Below are 25299 nucleotides of genomic sequence, written 5' to 3' on the forward strand. Positions count from 1 at the left end.
AAAGAAGATTCCGACTAAATCTCAGGAAGAACTTTCTGACGGTAAGTCAGAACTGTTCCCTCATGGAAAGCATTCCCTCAAGAAGTGGTGGGCTCTGCTTCATTGGAAGTGCTAAGGCTGGATGGCCGTCTGTCATGGATGCTTTAGTTGAGATTTCTGCATTGCAGGGGGTTGGACTAGATGACCCTGGGACCCAGTTCTCTCTTGTGGCTCCTAGAAGTTGTCAGCATGTGGTAGTGGCCACACCCCAGGAAATGGCTTTGTCTGGCCGGCTGAACCTGCATGCGAAGGCAGGCTCCAGTGGATTGAACAGAGGAGATCAATAGTGGGTAGAACAGTCAAGAAGGTGCTTTTGGGCTTGTTCACCTGGGAAGGTAGCCCATCTAGGAGAAGGAAAACTCTGATCTTAACCTCCACTGCCTTGTGGGATATCTTTGGGAGACGAAAAGGCTAAGGAGTGAACCCTACACAAATCCAGAGTGCAGTCCCTAAGGCGGTTGGATGGTGCTTTGTACACCTTCCTTCTGGCAACTCCTGCAACTAAGCTGGTGCCAGACATATTGCTCTGCTTTCCTTTGGACTACTTCAGTGAAGTCTTGTCTGGGCGGCAGCAGCCCAGGACTTTCCATACAGTGCCCAAGTTTGTGTCCAAGGGCTAACGCAACAGTTTGACTCCACAGATGGGTGCCTTTTCACACCCACCCACAACATAATTGAAGGACTGTCATCCTGCATTCATAGAATCCTAGAATGGTAGGGCTAGAAGGGATCTCAAAGGTTATATAGTCTAACTTCCTGCAATGCATAAATCTTTTGTGCGACTTGAGGTTCGAACCCACGACCTGAGATTAAGAGTCAGCCTCCTGATCTACCAACTGAGTTATCAGTCAAGAGAAAACTATGTGGCTCCTATGGAACATTTCCCCATTTCCCTCTCCTTATCACCAACCGATAAATAAAAAGCAATGAAGTGAGCAAATGGAACCAAAGACAACAAAAACTACATCTGCAGAACATTTAGAGCCACTCCCAAAGCACACAGAGTAAGGAGCTTGCATCTGTATGTAAACTGTAATTGTGCCACTTTCTTCTTGACATTACCATCTTCATAAAACATAATAGATTGCTAATTATCCACTGGAATGAAAGTCAAGCTTCAAGAGCAGCTTAGGTGGGGAAGAATGGTCCACAAGGGAGAGAGGGAAAACATCTAATCACAAGAACCAAAGTCAGGAAGGCTATGATTCAAGAGATGCCCGTTTATAAAACATTTTGGAGCATTTATTCATGATGTTTGCATAAAAGGGGCAACAGAGATCTTTAAGAAGCTTTCTTCAAAATGAAGAAAACAAGACTGATCAGGAACATATATCCTAAGAGTGAACATTCCTTTTTTAAAGGGCAAGCCAGAGGTGATTTGACAACCACCACACATTAAAGGACAATGTATCTGCAAATATTTTGGGGTCCTCCAATAGTTAGATCCAAATTATTCATAGAAGACAATCTTACTCAGTTATAAGTGATCACCAAAGGAGGTCAGTAGTCATGGTGACTCTATTATTGCTTAAACATTTTAAAGCAATAATAATTAGAGTCACCATGACTACTGACCACCTTCTTTGGTGATCACTCATAACAGAGTACGATTGTCTTCCATGAACACAGTCTTAAGTGAGTCTGGAAGTAACTGTGGAGCCCACAGTGGGGACATAGGTTTCCAGGCAGGAGTTGATCACATTTGAGGATTTGCCAAGCGTGCCTTCCTCTAAGCTTATTTCTCATTTTTGTCCTGAGTTCGTGCGTCTTCAAAGTCCATGATGCCTTTGGTAAAGGCCCCCCAATTAGGAGTGCTCGCAGGCCAGTGCCTCCCAATTTTCTGTGCTTATAACTGCATTTTTTTAGATTTGCCTTCAGAGCGTATTTAAACCACCAGTCCACCAGTACAGTGGTACCTTGGGTTAAGAACTCAATTCGTTCTGGAGCTCCGTTCTTAACCTGAAACTGTTCTTAACCTGAAGCACCACTTTAGCTAATGGGGCCTCCCGCTGCTGCCACACCGCCGGGACACGATTTCTGTTCTCATCCTGAAGCAAAGTTCTTAACCCGAGGTATTATTTCTGGGTTAGCGGAGTCTGTAACCTGAAGCATATGTAACCCGAGGTGCCACTGTATTTCGCTTTTCATTCTACTGACTCACCTTACACGGTTCTTGCTAGTGCTATGTTAGCGATAATCTACAAGCAGATTTGTCCACACTAACAGGAATACTGCAGTTTTGTGTGTCCATCTCACTTTAAGACAGGCTGCAGCCGCTCCAGAATCCTGCAGTGATTGTTGAGTGGAATACCTGGACACGCAGCTATTACCTTTATGCTGAGGGGATGGCACTGGCTACTGACTAGTCACAGAGCCATGTAAACATTTATTAACATTATAAAGCCCACAAAAACTTTGGGGCAGGGTACTCATCTCAATACAGACTTCTGAGATCACCCAGGGAAATGTTACTCATGGCACCACTCTACAGAACATAGGATGATAGCTCTAAAATGGGCATTTTCTGCTGCTGCTTCACCACTTTGGAATGCCTTTCACTCTGCCATACGTGAAGCAACAATTATTTGCTTCAGATATCTTCAGATGTATCTGTTTGTGCCAGCTTTCCCTGATCTCTGAATCAATGGGCCGTGGTTCCATGATGCTGGGGCTGCTGCTCAGCCTTTCACAGGCTAGGCTCTATAGAAAGCCACTGTCCATAGAAAAGCTTGTTACGGAAATTACCAGGGTGGGGGGGGCACATCTTTAAAGTTGTTAAATGTTACAAATATTATGCATAAATGTATCCTTTCGACTTGACAGGGAAGTTACCTAGCTTTAAAGATCATGTAAAATCAACTCCTTTGCTAGTTTCCTTCATTCCGCCGCCAATTTGCTTCATCGGCCAAGGACTTGGAAACCACTCGGTCCCCGCCACAATCCTTCAAGTGGGAGGTCACGTGCTCACAGGAGTACTCACTCATAGGTGTCAATCGCTGGGCAAAGGCACTCCTCCGGACTTGCCCAGGTGGCAGACTATGCAAACCAAAGTTCTATTGCCCCTTTGTAGTAGGTGCTTAGAATGTACTTCCCAATACATATCCTGTATCTGCATGTTGCCCCAACACATTCCTTCTATGATAATCAAGTATAAAGGTAAAGGTAAAGGGACCCCTGACCATTAGGTCCAGTCGTGGCTGACTCTGGGGTTGCGGTGCTCATCTCGCTTTACTGGCCGAGGGAGCTGGCGTACAGCTTCCGGGTCATGTGGCCAGCATGACTAAGCCGCTTCTGCGGAACCAGAGCAGCACACGGAAACGCCGTTTACCTTCCCGCCAGAGCGGTACCTATTTATCTACTTGCACTTTGACCTGCTTTCAAACTGCTAGGTTGGCAGAAGCAGAGACCGAGCAATGGGAGCTCATCCCGTGGCGGGGATTCGAAACGCCGACCTTCTGATCGGCAAGTCCTAGGCTCTGTGCCACCCATGTCCCTTAATCATGTATATGTATAACCCTCCCCTTTTCTGATATAGAAATGATGTAGTGATGATGCTTAATGAACTGTGTGCTGGGATAAAACAGAAACTTTTAAAAGTCCTTGTCACCCCATCCTCGGGGTTCAAAATTCCTCTTTGAACCTGCTGCGCAATAAACTCTGGTCTACAGCTATTTGCTCCGACTGAACTCCATCCTTTATTCCGCAGGGACCCATGGGCTCTGCCCGACGAGCTGGGTGAATGAGCAGCCTCGCACCTAGATTTTTCCGTAACAGCTGGTAATTTATCAACACTGTTTTAGAATCAGAGAATTGTAGAGTTGGAAGGGATCATCCAGTCCAAACCCCTGCATTGCAGGACTGTGCAGCCGACCCATACAGGGATCAAACTTGCAACCTTGGCGTGATCAGCACAACACTCTAACCAGCTGAGCTATCCAGGCTGTTATTTACAATGGGAAGAGATAATGATCATGCAATGAAACCAATACAGAGCCATGTTATTTACCTACTGCCTGAATTCACCGTATCTGTTCCTGTATAGCTCACACAATTATTCCTCTATCCTCAGTGGGTCTTTGACATTAACGTAAGTCTCCCACAGCATTCCTCCCCTCCCAAATAATAATTGTTAGGGCTAGTAATTAAGATAATCATAGTACATTAACTGTATGATAATTGCATAAATCTGCATACGAATAAAATAATTCTGGAGAGAGACAAAAAGCATTCTTCACTTTTAGATAATGCATACAGGTGTTGAAGCACAAATTATTTTAGAGAAGATGTCTCTTAAGATGCTATCTGCTTCCTGGGGTTTTTGTAATGACTTGTATTAAACACAGGCTGCCTGATTAACAGGGACACCTTTTTAGTTTATCAAAAGGTTTGCAAATTGATTACTCTAACCAATCAACTAATTATTGCAACCCTCATAATGTTCAAGCAATTAAAAACCCTCCAAATTAGTGACCTTACTTACACTAGTTAGGCAGCAATGCCAAAAAAAAAAGAGTATTGTGTAAAACAGCCTGGGCTCTAACAATAACTGAGCTCATGATTTAAATAGTTTCATAAGCATGTGTGTGTTAAAAAGTCTGATGCAATTCTACACAATCTCCACATTTCCTTATTTTTGCCCCCTTTGGAAACCTATGTAATTTTGTAAGGTAGACTGTAAACAGCTCCATCTTGTGGTAAAATAGTTGTACTGACAGCCAGAATTAAATTCAATTTTAAAAACTGATTAAAATAGTTTGTGTGTGGATTAAAAGCTGCAAAGAAGGTATACATTTTTCATGCAAACAGTGACTTGGGGCATCACAGATTCTAAATATGACTTGCATATGATGACAGAACATAGACCAATCATGCTGTTTTCAGAAAGAGGATTCCTAATAGTTTCACCAAGGAAGAAATAATTCATTGTCTTGCTTTTTCATACTGAAGGCTCAATACCTTTGTACCTTCTGCTTTAACAACAAATGGCAGAGCTCTCGAAGAGCAACTCACATTGCCTCCCCATTCGTCCTACAACTCCTGCCTCGTTCTGTACTTCCTTCCATGTCTAGCGGCCTCTATTCTGTTCTGCTCTATCCTGTCCCCACGTTTATTAAAGTTAGTTCCTGCTGCTCATTCAGTAGGAAAGCAACTTTGATATCAAGCAAGTCCAACTGATACCTCTTTTTGTTTTGTCCTTTTTGTAAAAGAAGAAAAAAACATGAACGGGAATTGGGGGTGGGTGGGAGAGAAACAATTTAATTACAAATATATAGATATATATTTACACGCATCCACATGTCTAAAATTTATCCATCGCAACAGCTGCAATGCACTTTGTTTCACTTCTGAATTTAGCGCTTCTGCCAGGTGAACTTTTTGCGGGATCCCGCTTGGCCGGGCTTCTTCCGTTCTCTCACACGTGGATCAACTGCTAGGAGACCAGCTGCAGGGGCGAGAGAAAGGTTAGAAGAAGTTCAGTCACGGTGCTTCCATACTACACTCAGAACAGCAGCTGAACTTGGGAGAAGAAAACGGGAAGGTGCAAGGTGAAGCCCAGAGGGATGAGATAAGCTAATGATGAGATTGTACACTTAAAAATATGAAGTACGTTTCCATTGTTTCTAGATTATATTTTTTAGTTTTTGTTTAAATGATTATTTATGTAGACAAGGATTAAGCCAGTGTTTCCCAACCGGTGTTCCGCGGCACACTAGTGTGCCGTGAGACGTTGCCTCGTGTGCCGCGAGATGTTGCCTGGAGGGAGGCGGGCGAGTCGGGCGGCGAGAGGCGGGGCGGCGGCGGCGAGGAGAGGCCGCGCCTCCTGCTGCTGCCTGGCGCTCCTCCTCGCAGCCGGCAGCGCTGCCTGGGCGCCTTCGCGCGACTCTGCCTCGCTGGGTTTGGTCTCCCAGCAGAGACGGGTCACACGCGCACCTCCCTCCCTCCCTCAGCCTGCGCGGAGGGAGAGCCAGAGAGAGGCATCGCTCCTGCGCGGCGGGAGAGGGAGCAGCCGGAGGGCTCCCCCAAACGAACGCATGGGACCGGAGGGGAAATCCTCTCCGAGGAGGATTGAGCGCAGCCGAGAGAAGCCTTTCGAGGAGCTGCTGTGTCCCCTGGAAACCCCCTTCCCAGCTCTGCCTGCCTGCCTGCCGTGGGGCTCGTATCGCCCTTTAAAGGGCGCGGGAAACTAGAAATGTGGGGACTTGGGGTTTTCCTCAGGCTGAATTCCGAGCCTTTTCACAATCTGGTGGCGGGAGAAAGGGGAATCAGCTGCGAGGGAGGAAATAAAAGGAGCTGCTCGCCTTTCCTATGGCCAGGCTACACAGCTGCTGTTTGCAGCCCCGTCTGAACGCCGCCTCGCCAACCCCGTCGATGGTTTCTTAGGCACCCCCCTCCCTCCAAACCTGCTTCGCCCTGGGACGTGCCTATAACTATAACTCGTGGTTCTGATGTCCCAACGCTCCCACGGGGCACATTTCATTCAGGCGGAGGAGGGGGTCGTTGGCTAACGGCCAACAGGCAGAAAGGACTGTCCAACAATGCGATTATCCACACACACGCATCTGATCCATGGATTAACATCAAAATCCTTGCATTAAAGCTCACTCCTAAGGAACCAGTGGGTCATTAGGCTTTCAGATGCACTTTGAACAAAGAGATGTTCAAAGGGAAAGCTGCTTTTAATAACGCTGCTTTTGCAGGTACTATTGGTCTGGGTCTCATCCAGCATCTTTTCAGTACACCCAGTTAGGATTCAGCAGTCCAGTTGTACACTCTTGGTTATTCAGCATTAGCTTAAGGCGTGCAATAATCACATGCCCACTTTTGCAGCATCTTCATAGCATCCCAAGTCACTCTTGGAATGCTCTCTTTATCATACCCTCCAAGTGTTTACTTGTGTAACACACCCTACCATATCTTGCAGAGAAGCACTTCAGAGAGGGCCAAAACCCCCCACACTTGGTGCCATTTTCATCTACACATGCAGCAGAGTAAGTTGACCCAGAATAGTACCAATTCAGATGGCAGATGAGAGAATGACAGTGCTGAATGCTTTCCCATGTAGAACAGTCCCTGCAAATAAAAACCTAGCATATTTGGAAGAGGGATGCTAGCCTAACCATTACCTTCTATGCTGTTACTATTTTTTTTTTTTTTTTACATAAGTAAAAAGTGACCTTTCCCCATCTGGCATGGTGGTGTGCCTCGAGATTTTTTTCATGAAACAAGTGTGCCTTTGCCCAAAAAAGGTTGGGAAACACTGGATTAAGCATAAGGTATTGATTGTGTTTAGAATAGATTTATGAAAGATTTAGAAAACTTACTGATTAGAATATTTGTATGAGACTGTATGGGAAAAATAGGAAATAACAGATACAAATTTGCTTAAAATGTATATAGAAGTGCAGTGTAAGCGATGGAAGTCAATCAATGAAGTTTTATTGTTGAGATATTTGTGGAGTGAATTTGGTGGAAATTCTTCCAATTTTTCTCCTTTTTCAAATGTTTCTTCTTATTTTTTTCCCTGTTTTCTTTTTTATATATGTGAGCTTATCTGAAAAATGTATGTATGTATGTATTTGTATGTATTTTGCAATAATTATGTTAAATAAAATTTAATAAAAAAACAAAAAATAAAAATATGAAGTACAACCACTTTTCATGAGTGGGTTTCATAAGAGTTGCAGCCAATGGATTCCATGCCTCAAGGAATAGATTTCTGTTCAGGCAGCAAGAATTCCTTTGTCTCCCTCCCCCTCATCTGCTCTGGATGGTCGGTGGACCTTCTGGAGCAATTTGGAGGGGGGTCGTACAAAGGGATTGCTGGGGGTGGAAGAGGAAAGAAGGGTGAAGTCCTGCTGTGTGAATGGATGTCCACTTAAGCAATGCTGGATTCAGCCCAAACTTTTCTAACGCAAAACACACAGATGAGCCAGGGCAACTTTCTTCTTCATGATTTATACCTTGCCTCATGGACTCCACCTCGTTTTCAGTGACGAAGCTACACAATGCTCTTGCGGAAGCTAAGCGGATCGCTCCGGCCTGTGCTGCTCTTCCTCCCCCAGAAACAGAGCAGACCATGTCGTGCTTCTCCAGGCGATCGAGAAACTGGAAGGGGAACATCAGCTGTTCTCTGAAAAACATACAAATGCACCCAGCATTATTGGCTCGCGTAGTCTAGTTGTAACACCAGCAATCAGGGAGACAGGTGGAAATGATCTAGATCAGTGGTTCCTGATCTTTCCCCACAAAATTGTGGAGGGTCTGGGTGGACCGCTTGATTATTCCCCCCTCCCCCCCGTTGTATCAACTGTTATCCTTTCACTTCTTTCATGTTGCATATATATAGTCCATAAAATTCAGCTTGTGGTTCGAGGACCCGTACCCCGTGCAGTGGAATGAAACACAAGGACACGTGATAGAAGGTTAATGGGCAAGAAAAGGCCACAACTTTATTGATTACAGCAAGTGAAAAGGTATTGGCTTAGGCATTGGATTACGTCAGATGACTCCACCCACTTGGAGAGGGGTGAGTCTAAAAAACAAGGGGGGTTTATTCACCAGTAGGTGGAGCCTGTTGATGCTAATCCAACTATAAGCTCTCCCCTGATGTCACCGAGGGTCGTGCCATGGCCTCCCGCCACGCAGGCATAGGACAGAATACACGTCCGCTGGATTCCTTTAACGGAATACCCAAAATTGAAGGCACAGGCGATGGCCACACCTAGCCCTTCGACACACCACAACACATTATTCCAATGCCTAACCTACCAACCAATACCACGAAAGTTGTGACGATTGCTACGAGGTAGGCGAAAAAACCAAAAAGCCTAATGCCAAATGGAAAAATTCCTACCAGGCCCCCCGAACAACCAGGGCGACCAACCTAAGGTCCATAGCAAGGCCAAAAGAAAACTGGAAACCCTGCTCTAAGGGAGTGGAGGGTGGGTGACTCGCGACGGGACAACGAAAAGTGAGGGCTGGAGGCTGGCGTCGCAGCAATTTAGGCTGCTGTACATGCCCCCCCCCTGAAGGCACCTGGTTGGGTGCCTGGCCGAGGGCGTGGGCGCCAGTTAGGTGGGTGGGAGGCAGGGGGGGGCAAACGCCCCCTGCTTGAGGCGGAGTCCGGCTCCCGGCCACAACCACTCCCCTCTCTTGCAGGGAGGAGCGTCTTTGCCTTTAATGGCAAACATAGCACGGTTGCCAGCAAAATGATGTTAATATAAAACCATGTCAAATGAAAACTACCAAGGCAAATATCTAGAACATGCTCATTTGCAAAGAAAGAAAGATAACCCTCCCCCTCTCTTTTGCAGTGCCACAAACAAACATATGAGTTTTGTTAAGATTCTAGAAGGCTGCATTTGGCTTGGTGGGGAACAACTTATGCAGGCCTCTAAAGATCAGTTTCCAATAAGGAAACTGCAGCCTTCCTGTGAGTTTAAATGCATTAATCTAGCCCTGGTTACAAACAGGATGCCTTTGGTCCCATCTGGTAGGGCTCTTGCATAAATGGCACCTAGGATACCCCTCTGTTCCAATCTGTGCCCAAGATTAACTAGACTAGGTGCATTATATCTCTGAAATCCTGGCTTGGAAAATGGATTTGCATCATCACTCTCTCACGTTGGAGGGAACATTTTCTCAAGTGGAACAATCCACTTGGTGAGAAGATGAACAAACACAGAGCTTCAGATCAGTTTCAAGGTGGCCCCAGGATTCCAACTTGTATTAGGTGCTATGACAAAAGTAAGATCATGTAGACTTCTTATCCAGTTTGAGTGCAAGAAACAAAAACATAGTATAGAAGGAAATAGTTTAGCCCAGGAGAGAAACATTTTCTATTTTTAATATACAGTATTTATGCCACTCGTTCAGCCATAGTCTAATTGTTTACAAATGCTTTTGACTTTGGTGTTTTTCAGTGCAATCCTGCAATAGGGGATCCCAGGTTTTATCCAGTGGCATGGAAGAGTCTCCAGGTGAGATCTCTTCATAGGTGCCGACTCCATGGGGCTTGAGGGGGCCCGAGCCCCCTCAAAAATTCGTTTGGGGGGGCAGAGCCCCCCCAATAATCTCCGCCGCCCCTCCAGCAGAGCGCCATCGCCGCCCCTCCCCCAGCCCAAAATGCACAGGGTCGGGCTGCATGCCTCCTGCCCTCCCTCCCGAGCAAAAGCTCCACCCAATTTCCTTCGGAGCTGATTAATAGGCGCAGCACACTCTCCCCTATTCGCTCACGAGGCGGCGGCGCCACTTTATTTGCATATTCATGAGCTTATTTATTATTCATGAGCTTTCCCGGGCCCCCCCAATATTTTTTATAAGTCCGCGTCCCTGGATCTCTTTAGTCCATCATCTTCCTCAGACATTTGTGACTTTGGTTAAACAATGGCAAGAAATAAGACGCTCCCAATTTTTTGTAAGTATTGATGGTAGGGTGGTGTGCACATGTAATGCAACCTCAATCTTTAAACAAAAATGAAAACTGAAGAAACTAAGAAACCTATTCAATTCATATCCCTACCTTCCTCTCGAAGTCACCCAGGGCAGCAGTCTTTGCTAAGACTAGACTGGCTATAGTCTTTGTTTCAGCAACATATCCCCTTGGAAAAATTCTAAATAAAATAACTATCTACAGTAAACACTGACTTAGTTCACTCACCTGTCCTGCAACACTGGAAAGTAAAGTATATAATCATCTCCATTTATAGTAATTTTCCCACTTCCATTGTCATAAACCTTAACGGTTGCTTTTGCTGTCTTTCTCCAGCCTTGAAAAAATAACACACGTTAATACTTAGCATCTCAAAAATCACACGTGGCATGCTCATCATGGGAAAATCCTAGCAAAAGTGAAATTCTCTCATAATAAATATTATTTATTCCAAGTTCATCACACAGCATTCTTTCCTGGCCAATTGCAGTACTGCCCATGTATTTTCTTCCTATGAGGCAAAGTTTCTATTTGTAATGTAACAAAAGCTATTTTATCCATCCTGAGGCCCAATACTGATTTAGCGCCTAAATTTGTTCCGGAATGGGAAAGGCTTGAGTTGCCTGCCTTTTGACACTTCCGTATGGGTGAAGCTGCCTCAATTGTTCAGGTAATGGAAACAACAGAGAGTCCATCCCATAGCCAATAAATAGGGACTGTTATTCTAGGTATTGGCCACTGAGTAGATTCTGATGCTTCCTGTTTATCTGTGGTTGCTAAAATGATACCAAGGGAATTTGCATCATCATTATTATTTATTATTTAGCTGCTGGGAAACCCAAGTAGTATGGCTAAGCCCTGAGATTAGTATTATTGTCTTATGGCAGAAACACTAGCATCTTTCGACAACAAAGGCTTTACACATAATCTCTCTCCATCCGTGCAAGTAGTTGTTATAAAAATACTGAAAAGATTTGAATAAATTGAAAAAAAGGATAAACAGAAAGAACAAAAATGTCTCATCCCATTAAAGAAAAATGGGACATGGTGGATAAAATATTCATATTGCCGCCATTGCTATGAATATTTCTTTTTTTCCTCCAGCAGAGGGAAGCATACTCTGAGAATTCAAAATGGCAGCCAGCATCTTCAACAGAGAAGCTGGATTTTGACAAGATAAATAGTTAGTTAGATTCAGACCTTTGCAACATACATGGAGAATTATTCATTAATAATGACCGAAAACTCTGTTTAAGCATAAATACTTAGCAGCTCGTCTCATTTACTTCAAATGAAATAAGATATGCTTAAAGCCATAGGACTTCAGATAAAGTGATTTTTAAGGTTAGCTCAATGTGCCACTGCAAGATTTTAGGGCAGTGAGATTTCCCCAGCTGTTGATTATTGATGATTTATTTCTGTTTGATTTTACAGGTTTTTAAAACTGTCGTAAGCAGCATTGAGAACAGCAAATGCAATGGAATGGTAGGATAAAAGTATTTTAAATAATAAGTATGAAGAAGTGATGGACCTGAACCTTAAGGCAGCTTGTTGCGAACTGGGAAGAACGTTTATCAACGAAGAACCAGCACACCAGCGCAATCAATGGCTGTGTTCATACATTGTGGTAATTTATAGCTAATGGTTTACTGTGAATGTGCAGATGCACACACAACACCCTTCCGCTATGGTGAAAAGGAGCACCAAATCACAATCCCCGACTTCGCATTACTTCCAAACTAGGGATCATGGTTTGTTCAACTCCAAACCAACCCTGATTTGAAGCCAAGTTTTTTCTTGGCTTCAGATCATAGTTTGGAGTCAAACAAACACATCTTGTTACAATCCCCAGTTCAGATGTATTGTTAAGTTAGAGATTGTGGTATGTTGCTCTTGGTATGGGATGAGCAATGTGGGAGTAATCTCTGTGTTCACAGTAAAACAGTAATTGCGGCTTACTATGGCATGTGAACAGGTCATACATGGGACTATGTCTATGTTTTTAAGACTGCAATCCCATATTCACTTTCCTGGGAGTAAGTCCCACTGAACTCAGTTACAAATTGTTTTGATCATGCCCATTATGCATTTAGGGATGTAAGAAAATAAAATGATGCAATCTACTACTGATACAAAGAATGCTTTCAAAAACGAATTCCTTACTATTCTGTAGAGGTTTCAGATAATCTTTACACATAGGATACTGAAAATCTTTAAACAAAAGATTATGCTTTTCAACAAATACCCGTATTTGTTTGATTAAGTCCCGTTGGTATGAAAATATCACCAGCATGTTTAGAAGATTCAGCCATAGTCTATAATCTTTCTCAGCATAGACAGTAATATTAAATGGAAGAATTAACACACACACACAAGCCCAGAATCTTATCAATCCAAGTCACTGTGGTGTTGTGAAAACTGGGTTAACAACAGGTGAAATTTGAACAGCTTTGCTTGTTAAGAAAATAAGGTACTGAACTAGCCCAAATGAACTGTCAGGTTAAAAAAACACCACATAAATGAGAAACACTGCTTAATAGATACAGTCATCATGCATTGTATTCTTTTATCATGAAACCAGGGGTGAATACAGCCTGATCGTAAGCCTGTGTGTTTACTCAGAAGTAAAGCCCAGTGACTTCAATGGGACTACTATGTGCCATTTTTCCGCATACGTCTGCCAAATTGTTATCTGCCCACCCAAGGAAAGCTGCTAATGGGTCCTTATGCCCTAGCAAAACAATTTCATGAAACAAGTACGACAACATAGGTTCTAGATCACATTTCACCACAAATCTTGGTTCAACGTCATAGGAGAATAGGAAGCTGCCTTATGATCCATCTTGCACTGACCTCTAATCCATCTTACACAGTATTGTCTACACATTGATTGGCAGCTGCCCTTCAGAGTTTAAGGCAAGAGGTGCTCACTGCACTATCTGGAAACACTGGGGAATTTGAACCTGTGTCCTTCTGTAATGTAAAGGGACCCCTGACCGCTAGGTCCAGTCGTGGCCGACTCTGGGGTTGCGGCACTCATCTCGCTTTATTGACCAAGGGAGCCGGTGTACAGCCAGCATGACTAAGCCACTTCTGGCAAACCAGAGCAGCACACGGAAACGGCGTTTACTTTCCCGCTGGAGCGGTACCTATTTATCTACTTGTACTTTGACGTGCTTTCAAACTGCTAGGTTGGCAGGAGCTGGGACCGAGCAACGGGAGCTCACCCTGTTGCGGGGATTCGAACCGCTGACCTTCTGACTGGCAAGCCCTAGGCTCTGTGGTTTAACCCACAGCGCCACCCGCGTCCCTCTGTGTCCTTCTGTACACAACACAAATGCTCTAGCCCTGAGCTATGGCCCTTTCCATGCTTGTGAATGGACAACCAGGAAAATACTAGAACATCTTTGATTTCTCAGGTCTACCAGGAACTGCCCCTCTCTCTACAAAGGAAAAACAAGAACATAAAGTTACCTTCTGCGGCACTGAAGGCCAGGCCCCGCTCATCATACTGTAAGGGTTCTATGTTCTGCTTTTGGGATTGCACAGGTAATTGCTTACGGAATTTTTGCACATAATCATCTTCAATCTCATGGCCCGGCATTGCGACCAGTTTTTCTAGCAGCTGAATACACCGTGAATACTGTAGACAATAAAAAATATCATTAAGGGGTTGGGGGTGCAAGTGTAATTGCATTTGCCAACAACTTCTATTTTTACATGCTTGATCTTTCCAGTTCTGCTCTTATTGATAACTTTTGACAGGATGACACCTCTGCATTTGCATGCTGCTTTCAAAACAACATGCAGATGTATCATTTTCTATGCGAATAAAGATACCTAATCCTTTCTTTCTTTTTTAACCCTAGCAACAAATGAATCCAGAATTCAACAAAATACAACCAACCTCTTTGTAAGACAGGATTACCACATTAAAATGAAGTTCATCTTAATTTTCAAAGAAATATTTTGCAGGCCTCAAAACAGAATCCAGTTCTTTGATGAAGAGTGGCAAGAGGTAAGCTTCCCAACTCATTTCAAACAAGTTGATATGTACATTTAAATGGAAATAATTTTATTTTCCTAAACGCCACTTCTTAGGTGATTATATTTCGTAATACATACAGAAAATGTGTATCTATGCCACTGGCTGTTCAGTCAGGAGTTACTTTAAATGTTTATAATTTTCTTTTTAAACCAAACAATCAAGCTTCTTAAAAATTCAAGAGATACTTGACTTAAAGGGCAACCTCTTGAAATAAATTATCCTTTGCTACTGTGTGCTTCGCTCCCTACATCGTGAACATGTGATTAGAAAGTAAAACGCCGCACTGCTAGTACATGGTCTTGTTATTAAGGCTTATCTGAAGGCCTTGTGGCAACAAAAAATTTAAGAAGCGGCTGTAAGTATAAAGTCTTTCACACACTGGCACACATGTTTGTGTCGATGACAAATGTTGTATTGATGACCGCAGATCTTAAATACCTGTTTAGTGCACACACACAAAAGACAGAAATAAAGAACAGAATTAATTGGGGTGGGGGGGAGAGCAACAGAGGTGACATAATGAAGATGCAGGTAATTCTTTGTACAGAGTACCTGATCTCTCATCATCGCCTTTTTATTACAAGTAATCCAATTGGCAGACGTAGCAGTATTTGTTTGGCATAAGCCCTCTTCACTTAGAATAGAATCATAGAATCATAGAGTTGGAATAGACCACAAGGGCCATCGAGTCCAACCCCCCGCCAAGCAGGAAACACCATCAGAGCACTCCTGACATATGGTTGTCAAGCCTCTGCTTAAAGACCCCCAAAGAAGGAGACTCCACCACACTCCTTGGCAGCAAATTCCACTGTCGAACAGCTCTTACTGTCAGGAAGTTCTTCCTAATGTTTAGGTGGAATCTTCTTTCTTGTAGTTTGGATCCATTGCTCCGTGTCCGCTTCTCTGGAGCAGCAGAAAACAACCTTTCTCCCTCCTCTATGTGACATCCTTTTATATATTTGAACATGGCTATCATATCACCCCTTAACATGCCCAGCTCCCTTAGCCGTTCCTCATAAGGCATCGTTCCTCTCCACACAATTATAATCACATGGAGAGCGCCCATGGGGCTGCACCCGCTGCCTTTGGGGCCACACCATCCTTGCCCCTTCTTGCTCTCTACATATTTTGGAGAATGTTGTTAAAGAGAAGCCTGCTGAACGCCCATAGACACTTCCCACCAAGTGGGGAGAGCCTGAGTGCACAATAGGCTTTCCCTTTACAAACATTCCCCCTAAAGCAGAGTTCTCAACCTGTGGGTGCCCAGATGTTGTTGGACTACAACTCCCATCATCCCTAGCTAGCAAGGCCAGAGCTCAGGGATGATGGGAGTTGTAGTCCATCAACATTTGGGGACCCACAGGTCGAGAACCGCTGCCCTAAAGTGTGAGCCGTGGGGAAGGCAGGACCAGCAGGGGACCCAATAGTGGGGTCAGGGGTGCAGCCCTGTATGCTCTCTTCACACAACTACCATCACATGGAGACTAACAAATGAAAAGGTTATCCTAGGTTCCCCAAAATATTCTTAATATTACACACTTACACACACAGTTGGACATTTGTTTAACACCACCACAACATGAAAGGGATTATATAGGGCTAGCACATTACGAGCCATTATTATATTATTTCTGCAGTGTTCTTGTTGATTTTATGCTTCTCTTAATAAACTCTTTGTTATGGGGTTCCCTGCTGCACCAACGCTGTGAGAAGTGTCTTCCAGGTCTCCAACCTTTAGGTAGTACTGCCCCCACCTTGTTTTTAAGTTTCCAAGTCAGCAGGCAAGCTCACAGCCTTTAAGCGCTTATCTTGGGATTTAGGAAACCACCCACATCCTCTCTTCATATTCCCTGCTTCCACAAGCCTGTTGCCAGAGTGGCCAGGCTCATGGGAGATAAAGCAGTGAAGTAAAGCGACTAGCCAATCCTCCCATTTTCCAAATAACAGAGTTCATTTAAGAAAAAAAAAAGCGATTAGGAAGAATGCATATTAAAATTAAAACAAACTTAGGATCTAGCTAGCCTTACACTTTGAGCATGCTAGGAAGTTCAGCCTGCATGCCTGGAATATGCATGACTCTTTGAGATGTTTCAATGACGCCAAAGAAAATTAAAAGAAACACCTTGGGTGGCAGAAGGTTGGATAGGGAAAGGCCAACCAATGAGGAAGAGAACCGGGACACCAGGAAGCAGGTCAAATAGACAGGAAACTTTTGCAGATGGATGCTTGGGACAATTATCACTTTGTTCAAACAGGGGAAGAAGTTAAATTGGAAGGATCTCCTCTTGGGTTCCTGTCAGACAGATTTAACTAAAGAGAAGTGCTGCTTTGAGAGAATCCGTTCAGTCTCTCACAATTTTAGTGAACAAGTTGTGCAAAAGTGGCTGACGTAATTTTTATAGGAATCAATACAGAATCTTCAATATGTGTGTTTATGTGCACGAAAGAGACCAAGAACATGAATAATTCCTGTCTCCAAGGAAAAGATTTTTTCAGAATCCTTAAAGAAAAACCCATGTAGCTGTTCCGTTAAAATACAAGGTTCATTAAATAAAGGAGATTAATTACTCACATCTTGATCTGACAGTTTTTCCACTATCATTTCTTCCAATTCCTCTTTAATCAGCCATCTGCTGCCAATCAGGTTTCTGTTTAAAATATCACATATATTCTCTTTTTAACTAATCATGCAATTAGACTAAGATTGCAAAGGGCCACACATACAGTCACACTTCATTTGGAAATATACTTGTCTTTTACTTTGAGAAAGTGCAAGTTACATTTACAAACTTTCTATTCCCAAAAGCAAAGAGCAGTAGCTCCAGTGTCATAATTTTACTTTATTAACAAGTAATATTTCTAAAGTGGTTGGGAGTTAAAAGTCCGGGCATCGGTTTAGTTTAAAGGCAACTTTCAGCAGCATTCTAATGCGTATGCAAATCAGCTGTACCAGAATGAAATTTAATACACAAGATTTCAAAAAACACAACACAAAAGACCACAAACATAGCAAGAAATAGTATTTTGTCTTCCCTATAACTCTTCCCTTCTATCTAGAGGTAATTTCAGGGTGTGAAGCACTGAAGTAGAAAGGGAATACAAAGTCTTCTGGGATTTCAACACCTTATCTAGATCAGCTCTGGTGCAAGACAGACTGACCAGTTGCTGGCCAATTGCAGAACACTCAGTTCCTGAAGGGATGACGTGCATCAAAAAGAGCTGTGGTAAAACACAGTAGGGGCAGCATAGGATTGGATTAGCCACAATTTGAAAACAAAAATAACTATCTTACTGTCTTGCCATGTGCTGCAGGCAAAAGAGAAACCAGGCATTCTCTGGTGTTGTTTGTTTCATACATCTTGTATATCACCACACGGTGGACAGCGGAAAGATGAGCGCCCCCTGGGCTTGGTGCCGTTCATTTATCAGCTTGTTCCTCTGCCCTTTAGGCTGTTTACTTTCCTTCTGTTCTTCTCATGCTTACTTTTCCTGAACGGCTTTATCTTTTATCCCTCATTCTACCTCTTCGCTTCATTTTTCAAGAAGAATTCTGTCTCTTCATGCTAACCTTTCCCTCCAGTTGAAACCTATTGAAACCTTACCTTTCACCAAGGCTATGTACAGACCATACATTTAAAACACCCACTCAAAGGAAAACAATCAAAAAATGGTTGGGAGCTGCAGTTTAACCTGCAGAGAGCTATAGTTTCTAGCACCCTTAACAAGCTACAGCTTTCAGAATTCTTGGGGTGGGTTTGCTTTAAATGCAGCCCAAGCCTAGTCCTAACAAGGGGTGCTGCTGCTGTTTTTTGGAAGTCTTTTAACCTTCTTGTCAGGGATTTCCACAGTCACTGTTTTTCCAGTGCTTGGCTTCAACTTCCTCCCCCAATTTCATTTTCTTTTGGCCTTCCTAATCCACACCTTGGATAAGTTTTCCTTACACCACCACTCCAAGTAATGGCTCATCCTTTGGTACCAGCTGGTTCTCCTCAGCAAACGATTCGTTTCCTGAAGGTGTCCCAGTGCCAATTCATTCTGACATATCTTGGCTCTGCACACAATCATTTGGAAGACGATCAATCCAAGGCAAAGAGGGAAGGCATACAGAGGAGGCTGTCCTCCATGAGGAAATCATTTCTAAATGTGAAAGCAAAGCAAAGACTGTGGAGAATCTCTTTTGGGGCTGCTACATTCGCTACAGGGATACTAGCAAAAGTGACATGTGCAGTTTCAACTCTTAATCAAGGAGGTGAAAGGCAAGTCTCACTGTCAACACTGTGTTTGCTCTTCATTCCTGCTCTAAGTTCTGCTCTTTTTCCAAGCCAGGCAATTATTATACTCTTTTCCCACAGACTCTTATCACTCACTGTCTGAGCGATCTCTGCTTTAACTTTGACTCATTCCTAAAATCTTTCACTTCATCTGTCTCCCTCATATACCACTGAAAAGCTTACATTAGAAACACAATAAAGCCAGAGTATGACAAACCTAGACAGCATCTTAAAAAGCAGAGACATCACCTTGCCAACAAAGGTCCGTATAGTTAAAGCTATGGTTTTCCCAGTAGTGATGTATGGAAGTGAGAGCTGGACCATAAAGAAGGCTGATAGCCGAAGAATTGATACTTTTGAATTATGGTGCTGGAGGAGACTTTTGAGAGTCCCATGGACTGCAAGAGAATCAAACCTATCCATTCTGAAGGAAATCAGCCCTGAGTGCTCACTGGAAGGACAGATCCTGAAGCTGAGGCTCCAACACTTTGGCCACCTCATGAGAAGAGAAGACTCCCTGGAAAAGACCCTGATGTTGGGAAAGATGGAGGGCACTAGGAGAAGGGGACGACAGAGGACGAGATGGTTGGATAGTGTTCTCGAAGCTACCAGCATGAGTTTGACTAAACTGCGGGAGGCAGTGGAAGACAGAAGTGCCTGGCGTGCTCTGGTCCATGGGGTCATGAAGAGTCGGACACGACTAAACGCCTAAACAACAACAACCTATCAACTCTCGACTCCTCAATAGTCTCCTTTGCTTACCTCCCAATTCTCACCTATTTCAGACCATTTTGCATTGACACCATCTCCTCCCACCACTGGTCCTGCTAGCTAGGAATGATGGAAGTTGTAGTCCAAGAACATCTGGGGACCCAAGTTGAGAAAGGCTGTCCTAGGCTAATAATACCACATAGCATGATATATCTTGAAAATCTTGTATGAGAACTGCATCTGCATCCCTCATCCCCCACATACTTTCATTGTGATCACAAAAAGACAACTTACAACTGGGATTTCTTCTCAGGCGGTAATAATCCTTGAGCACGCATTCGTTCTTGGTGTTCCTCAATACGAAGTAGCTTACCGTACAAATCCTAGAATAGATACAAGGGTGAGCTCCACTTAAAACCTTCTGCTGAAAATTTTGGCATCAAATATCAGTTAGAAGTTCAGCATTAATGTCTCGCAATTAATGTAACTAATCTGTAGAAAGGACTCTATTACCTGAAAATGGAAACAATGTACGTGCTTTTGTAACCCAAGAAAATCCTTAATAAAAACAATAATTTTGTGTCTCTGTGTGTTAGAAGTTCAACCACAAGAATACAGTACCATAACTCCCATATCCCCCCCCAAAAAAACTGTGGTACAAAGGGGCATAGCACATACCTTAACTAATTTCAGTTATGATAAACCATTGTGACCAGTGGTTTGTCTGTAGTAATAACAATGTAATTCTTCAAACAATCCAGGCTCTTTAGCTGTAGAATCACCCCATTTAAGCCAGAACACAAAAGAATAAGGACATTTATCCGATTACAAGGACATTTATCTGATTACAACTTCCTAAAAAGAGGTTCTGATTGAGCACTTGACAATGGTGTATTTGTCTCTAAACAAAACATAAGTGATAAGCTGATAACAAACCTTGCCTTCCAATTGTGGTTTGTTTGGAGAGAAACAAACCACAAGTCCAAGTTGCACATGATGGTAAATCAGCTGTTGGTTTGCTTCCTCCTGGCACAGCAATAGCAAGAGCCGGGGAGTAGCACACTATAAAGCAGCATGCGGCTCGATCATATAAAACCATAGTTTACTGATTTATTTTTAATTATGGTTTAAATTTTAATGTTATGTGTAAAGCAGGCCTGAGTTTGTGAAAACCCAATCAAGAAAGGTTATGTCAACAGGGGCAGACCTGTCTCACTAAATTTCTTGGCTCATAAGAAAATTATTCAGCATTTGGACTCAGCTATACAGCTTCCAATAAAACGTTTTAAGTGTGTTTTAAGTGCAATGTACAATGTGACACTAGATGGCGATGGAAAGCCTTATGAAAAATTCATTGTATTTTTAAAAACACTTTAAAAAAGCATTTTCACAATTTTGTGTGTGTGTGTAGATTTCACCTTTGAATCAGGTTCCAGGAACTGATATAATTTCTATTACATTCTTCTCTACGTACCAGCAACCCAGGCAATTCAGTACCTTTGGAAGAGGGTGGGATAAGAGATGGTCTTGCCCATGTAAGAAATACAACACTGCTGACTACCCTTTTAAAATGGAAGCTTGTCACATGAAGCTAGCCAAACCATAAAAATTACAGTGCACACTGGCACATTCATCTCTATTCTTCTCTATAACAATCTGATAGCAGGCTCTGAAAACTTCCTTCAAGCCTATGGGGGAAGATTACAGGTTGCTATGTCCCATTATCCTTGCGAGGTCCTTCACTCTTGAGATTGGTAATGATGCTCTACATGGATGGAAGAAGAGGAAGATGTTGCTTCACTTATTGTGTTAGCTGGAATTATAGTTCGTTCATAAAGCTACATGGCCACTTTTACTCCATTATGATTCTAACCACATGGTGAATTGCTCGTTTCCCATTTGTAGCCATGCAGTGAACAAACGGTTACCTACACTTGGGATCTGTCTTGTAGTTTCTCAGACGGAAACCTTTAGACATTTGCACACCAATATGTTTTTGGAGCCCTTACCAAATAATCTCTCTAGTTTCAGAGTCTTCAGCTTACTATGCCTGGACATTTTCAAGTTCCTCTGTGAATTCAAGGACTGCAAACTTTTAAAAAGAGTCAAGCTGTGCACCAGACTCACAGCCAATGGTGCATGCAATGCAAACACAACCTTGATAACCATGCTGTCTTCCTGAACACTGGCAAAAAAATCCCTTCTCCCGGCCCTGTTATAATGCTGTGTGAATGTGGCTAGGTCATAAAAGCCCACAAGATACGGTATAGCTCCTCAAAGGATGGGCATTTTCAGTTCACCTTTGGCTAAATGTATTTCACCACCCTCACTTATTTTTCTCAAATACAGTCTACATGGGGTGGAAAAAGATAACCTAAAGAGTTTTTATCTACTGACAAGGGTACATTGTGACATGGGAAGTTTTACTTGCTCATTTCAGATCCCATTTCCTTCATTCCTCAAAACACTCTGGCTGTTCTTAAATTTTATTGATGTGCATAGCTATAAAGGAAGGCATGTGCAAAATTATTTGCAGGATAACAAATCAATGGACAGGATAATGATGCATGCTATCTTGCAATGGTATAAGAATCTGAGAGGCATGTCACTCGGCAAACGTTCACATCTGAAACATTTCAGAAAGGAATTCTTGCTTCTTCAGAACGGATAGGTGAAGATTTAACTAACAGTTTCCAGAGGCAACAGCAAAGTCATAAATATACATGCCTATATCCCTTACAAATGTGGCCATTATGCAGTAGATTTTATAAGATACTTGTGAGCCATATATATATTGTCATAAAACAGGAAGACCGCATCCTCAATCTTGTCAATTAACAAGACAGACAGTTTTAAACAAAGCTGTTGCTGAATAGTAAGTTAAGAGCAAGCACCAGGCTACTGGATCTTTGAAATATATCTTAAACAAACACAGTAGGTTATCAACATCATCAATACATTTAGACTTAGTTCTCTTGCCCCCGGGCTCAGAAGCACTGGAGAGAGGAAATAGGTGGAGTTCATATGCAACCAATATCTTAAAATGCCAGACACAGATTCTGTAAGTTGCTGTTAGTTGGAAAACATCCTTCTGGTCTGTTTTTGTATTCTGTTTCTTAATTTGTTACATATAGCTGCACATGGGTTTCCAATGCCATTTTAAACAAGCCAATGATGCAACCTTGTAAAAGATGAATGATATTCTGAAGACTTCTAGTACAGCGGTTCCCAATTGGTGGTTCGCACAAATTTAAGAATTTAAGGGGTTAAGACATTTCAGGACACAGTTGAATTTGCAACTAAGGAAACCTTTTACGTCCCAAGCCAAACTCTTTTCAACAAACAGAGACACAAAGATGAAAATGGGAATAGAAATGATAAAGTAGTAATAAGCTTTAACATGTAAGCAGCATATGAAATGGAATATACAAGATGGATGGTGGCCAATGTAAATGCTAGAAGGAAGCCTATTCATATTGCATCCAGTAACCTATATAAATGGCAGGGTGGTTGGCTCAACTGAAATAAATAACTATGACAGTAAAGCAAATGGTAATAGACACATGTAGGCAAAATGTATTTTATAAAAATTTTAAATATTGCAAATTATAAAAGGCTATGAGCACAAGATGCAGTAAAAAAGTGAAATTATTTTACATTTACTTTTTAAAGTGACAGTTTGGCACTTAACAAGTATCTCTCTAATTTCCATTAGCCTATGATTCTCATCTTTAACACCCTTACACATATTTCACATTTCCTGAGCAGAAGATGGGATGAATCCTGTTTAATGAAATGATTTATATCACTCTTTTTAATGAAGACATCTCTAAACGCCCTGACACGACTTAAGTAAATTTACAAATATTCTACAATGATTGCATTTCTGTTTGTCAAAAGGATTTCGTGTGCAGGAAGATTTTAATCAAGTGGTGAGCACAGCTATTCTTTGAAAAGGCCGTGTGTCTCAGGAAAACCTCACATGCCGCTTTCAAAAGGCAAGCAATGGGTAAAAAAAAAAAAAAGTTGGGCGCCTTGTAATATTTTTTTTTTAATTTCTTCATTATGATGGAATGCAACAAAACATCTTGCCCTTGGCTTGCTCTGTTTCAGCCAAAACAAATGCAAATGGCCTGTCAGATGACAGCTGCTTGATAAGGCTCCTCGACAAGACCTGCATGCTTTACTTTTTTCCGTGAAACTTGGGATGAAAGGCAGAAGGCAGGAAGAGAATTAATGTAGCATACAGTCTAAAGGCAATGCTACAACCGTGATTAAGTAGAAAAGCTAAAAGGCACAGATTTTCCACAGCCTCTCTGCGTGCAACCCATCCGTGTAACAAGTTGACAGGCCTAGCGCGTCAGCTCCATCATCCTCTCCGACAGCTAAAACGCAGCGCTGCATCCCTTTTCAGAGAAAATTTGCGTCTGCACCATGAAGCGTTGTACATTATTTCTTAGCACTGCAGGGGGCTCAAGTCCATATGGAACCTTCACAAATATTACCACAGATCAAACCAGCAGCGTTTCGAGGCAGATTTGACATACCTATTTAAATGAACAGTAGGGGTCCTCAGGCTGCCTCAGGCTGTGCAGGAGAAAACCTCTCTGGAAAGCCTACGCTGCAGCTCCATTACTCAGCAAAGACACACTCTACATTTATCATTCATTTCATTTCTGCCAGGGCAAGAAGCTCATTTGCCCAAGGTCAACCAAAAGAAAAAATAATTCCTCTCTTCTCCCTCTACAGAAATAAATGTACCTGACAAGTGGGGATTTTGTCCTTTGGGTGTGTGGAGTACAAACACACACCAGATAATTCTAAAATGCACAGTAAAGCCACGGTGTTTTTTGTTTTTGTTTTTACAGAGGAAGTCCTCTAAATGGTACTGCAACCAGAAGTAGATACCAAGGGAAACAAGAGTTCAGTGGCATCACCAGGCTGAAAAGTTATCAATCAGATTACGAATATATATATATATATTTCTATAACTGAACTTCAGTACACAATTCATTCTACAGTGGATGCATGGGTTGCGAATGTGATCCGTGCGGGAGGCACGTTCGCAACCCGCAGTGTTCACAACCTGCAGCGCCGTGTCTGCGCACGCGCGGGTTGCAATTTAGTGCTTCTGCACATGTGCATAGTGTGATTTAGCGCTTCTGCATATGCGCGATCGCCGAAACCCCAAAGTAACCCATTCCGGCACTTCTGGGTTTGGCGCGGTGCACAACCCGAAAAGGCACAACCTGAAGCGTCTGTAACCCAAGGTATGACTGTACTAGATTCTTCCACAAAGTCAGCGAATCAAGTTCTACAAATAGACAACATGCATCAAATACTATCAATATGTTCCTTCTGTAGGAAATAGGTTCAAAGATTCTTTAGTGATGGCCTTCGGATATTCTTGGACTCCAACTCCCATCAGCTACAACTTGCATGGTCAATGGTCAGGAATGATAGGAAATGTAGTCCTGCTATATCTGAAGGGCACTATATTAGCTACCCACGCTTTAGTGGATTGTTATGTAGGAGTCACTAGAAATCACAGTATGGGCTCAACTAAGAACTGCCATGCTGGACTGACCAAAATTCCATCTAATCCAGAAATTCAGCTGTGGCAAGCTAGACAGACATAGTGTTTCTTAACATGGATGTCTGATGCCTAGCGATTACAGATAATAGGCATGGAGAGATGTTTCCTCCTGTACCTTACTGGGTAGTGTTGGACAATACTTGAACAGACTTTTAATCTACCTACTAATTTTTACAACTGCTGGTAAATTTCACAAAAAAGC

The 25299-nt window shown here is 42.7% G+C and overlaps 2 protein-coding genes across 2 annotated transcripts in view; both read right to left on the reverse strand.

The window, feature by feature from the left end:
- Window positions 1-25299, reverse strand: part of GPR45 (G protein-coupled receptor 45) — a 550360-nt gene that overhangs the window by 12463 nt on the left and 512598 nt on the right. The gene's annotated exons all lie outside the window — the stretch shown is intronic.
- The window catches only part of MRPS9 (mitochondrial ribosomal protein S9), a 41265-nt gene continuing 21243 nt past the window's right edge, over window positions 5278-25299 (reverse strand). The window contains exons 6-11 of the mRNA XM_083501568.1: window positions 19796-19884; window positions 17092-17167; window positions 13946-14114; window positions 10700-10808; window positions 8001-8170; window positions 5278-5482 (exon numbers count right to left, since the gene is read on the reverse strand). Of these exons, the coding sequence (XP_083357694.1) occupies window positions 5391-5482; window positions 8001-8170; window positions 10700-10808; window positions 13946-14114; window positions 17092-17167; window positions 19796-19884 (705 nt within the window). The 3' untranslated portion in view covers window positions 5278-5390. The remainder of the gene's footprint in view (window positions 5483-8000; window positions 8171-10699; window positions 10809-13945; window positions 14115-17091; window positions 17168-19795; window positions 19885-25299) is intronic.

Source organism: Podarcis liolepis (assembly GCF_965112155.1).
Source record: "Podarcis liolepis genome assembly, chromosome: 4".
In the NCBI taxonomy this organism is placed as follows: domain Eukaryota; kingdom Metazoa; phylum Chordata; class Lepidosauria; order Squamata; family Lacertidae; genus Podarcis; species Podarcis liolepis.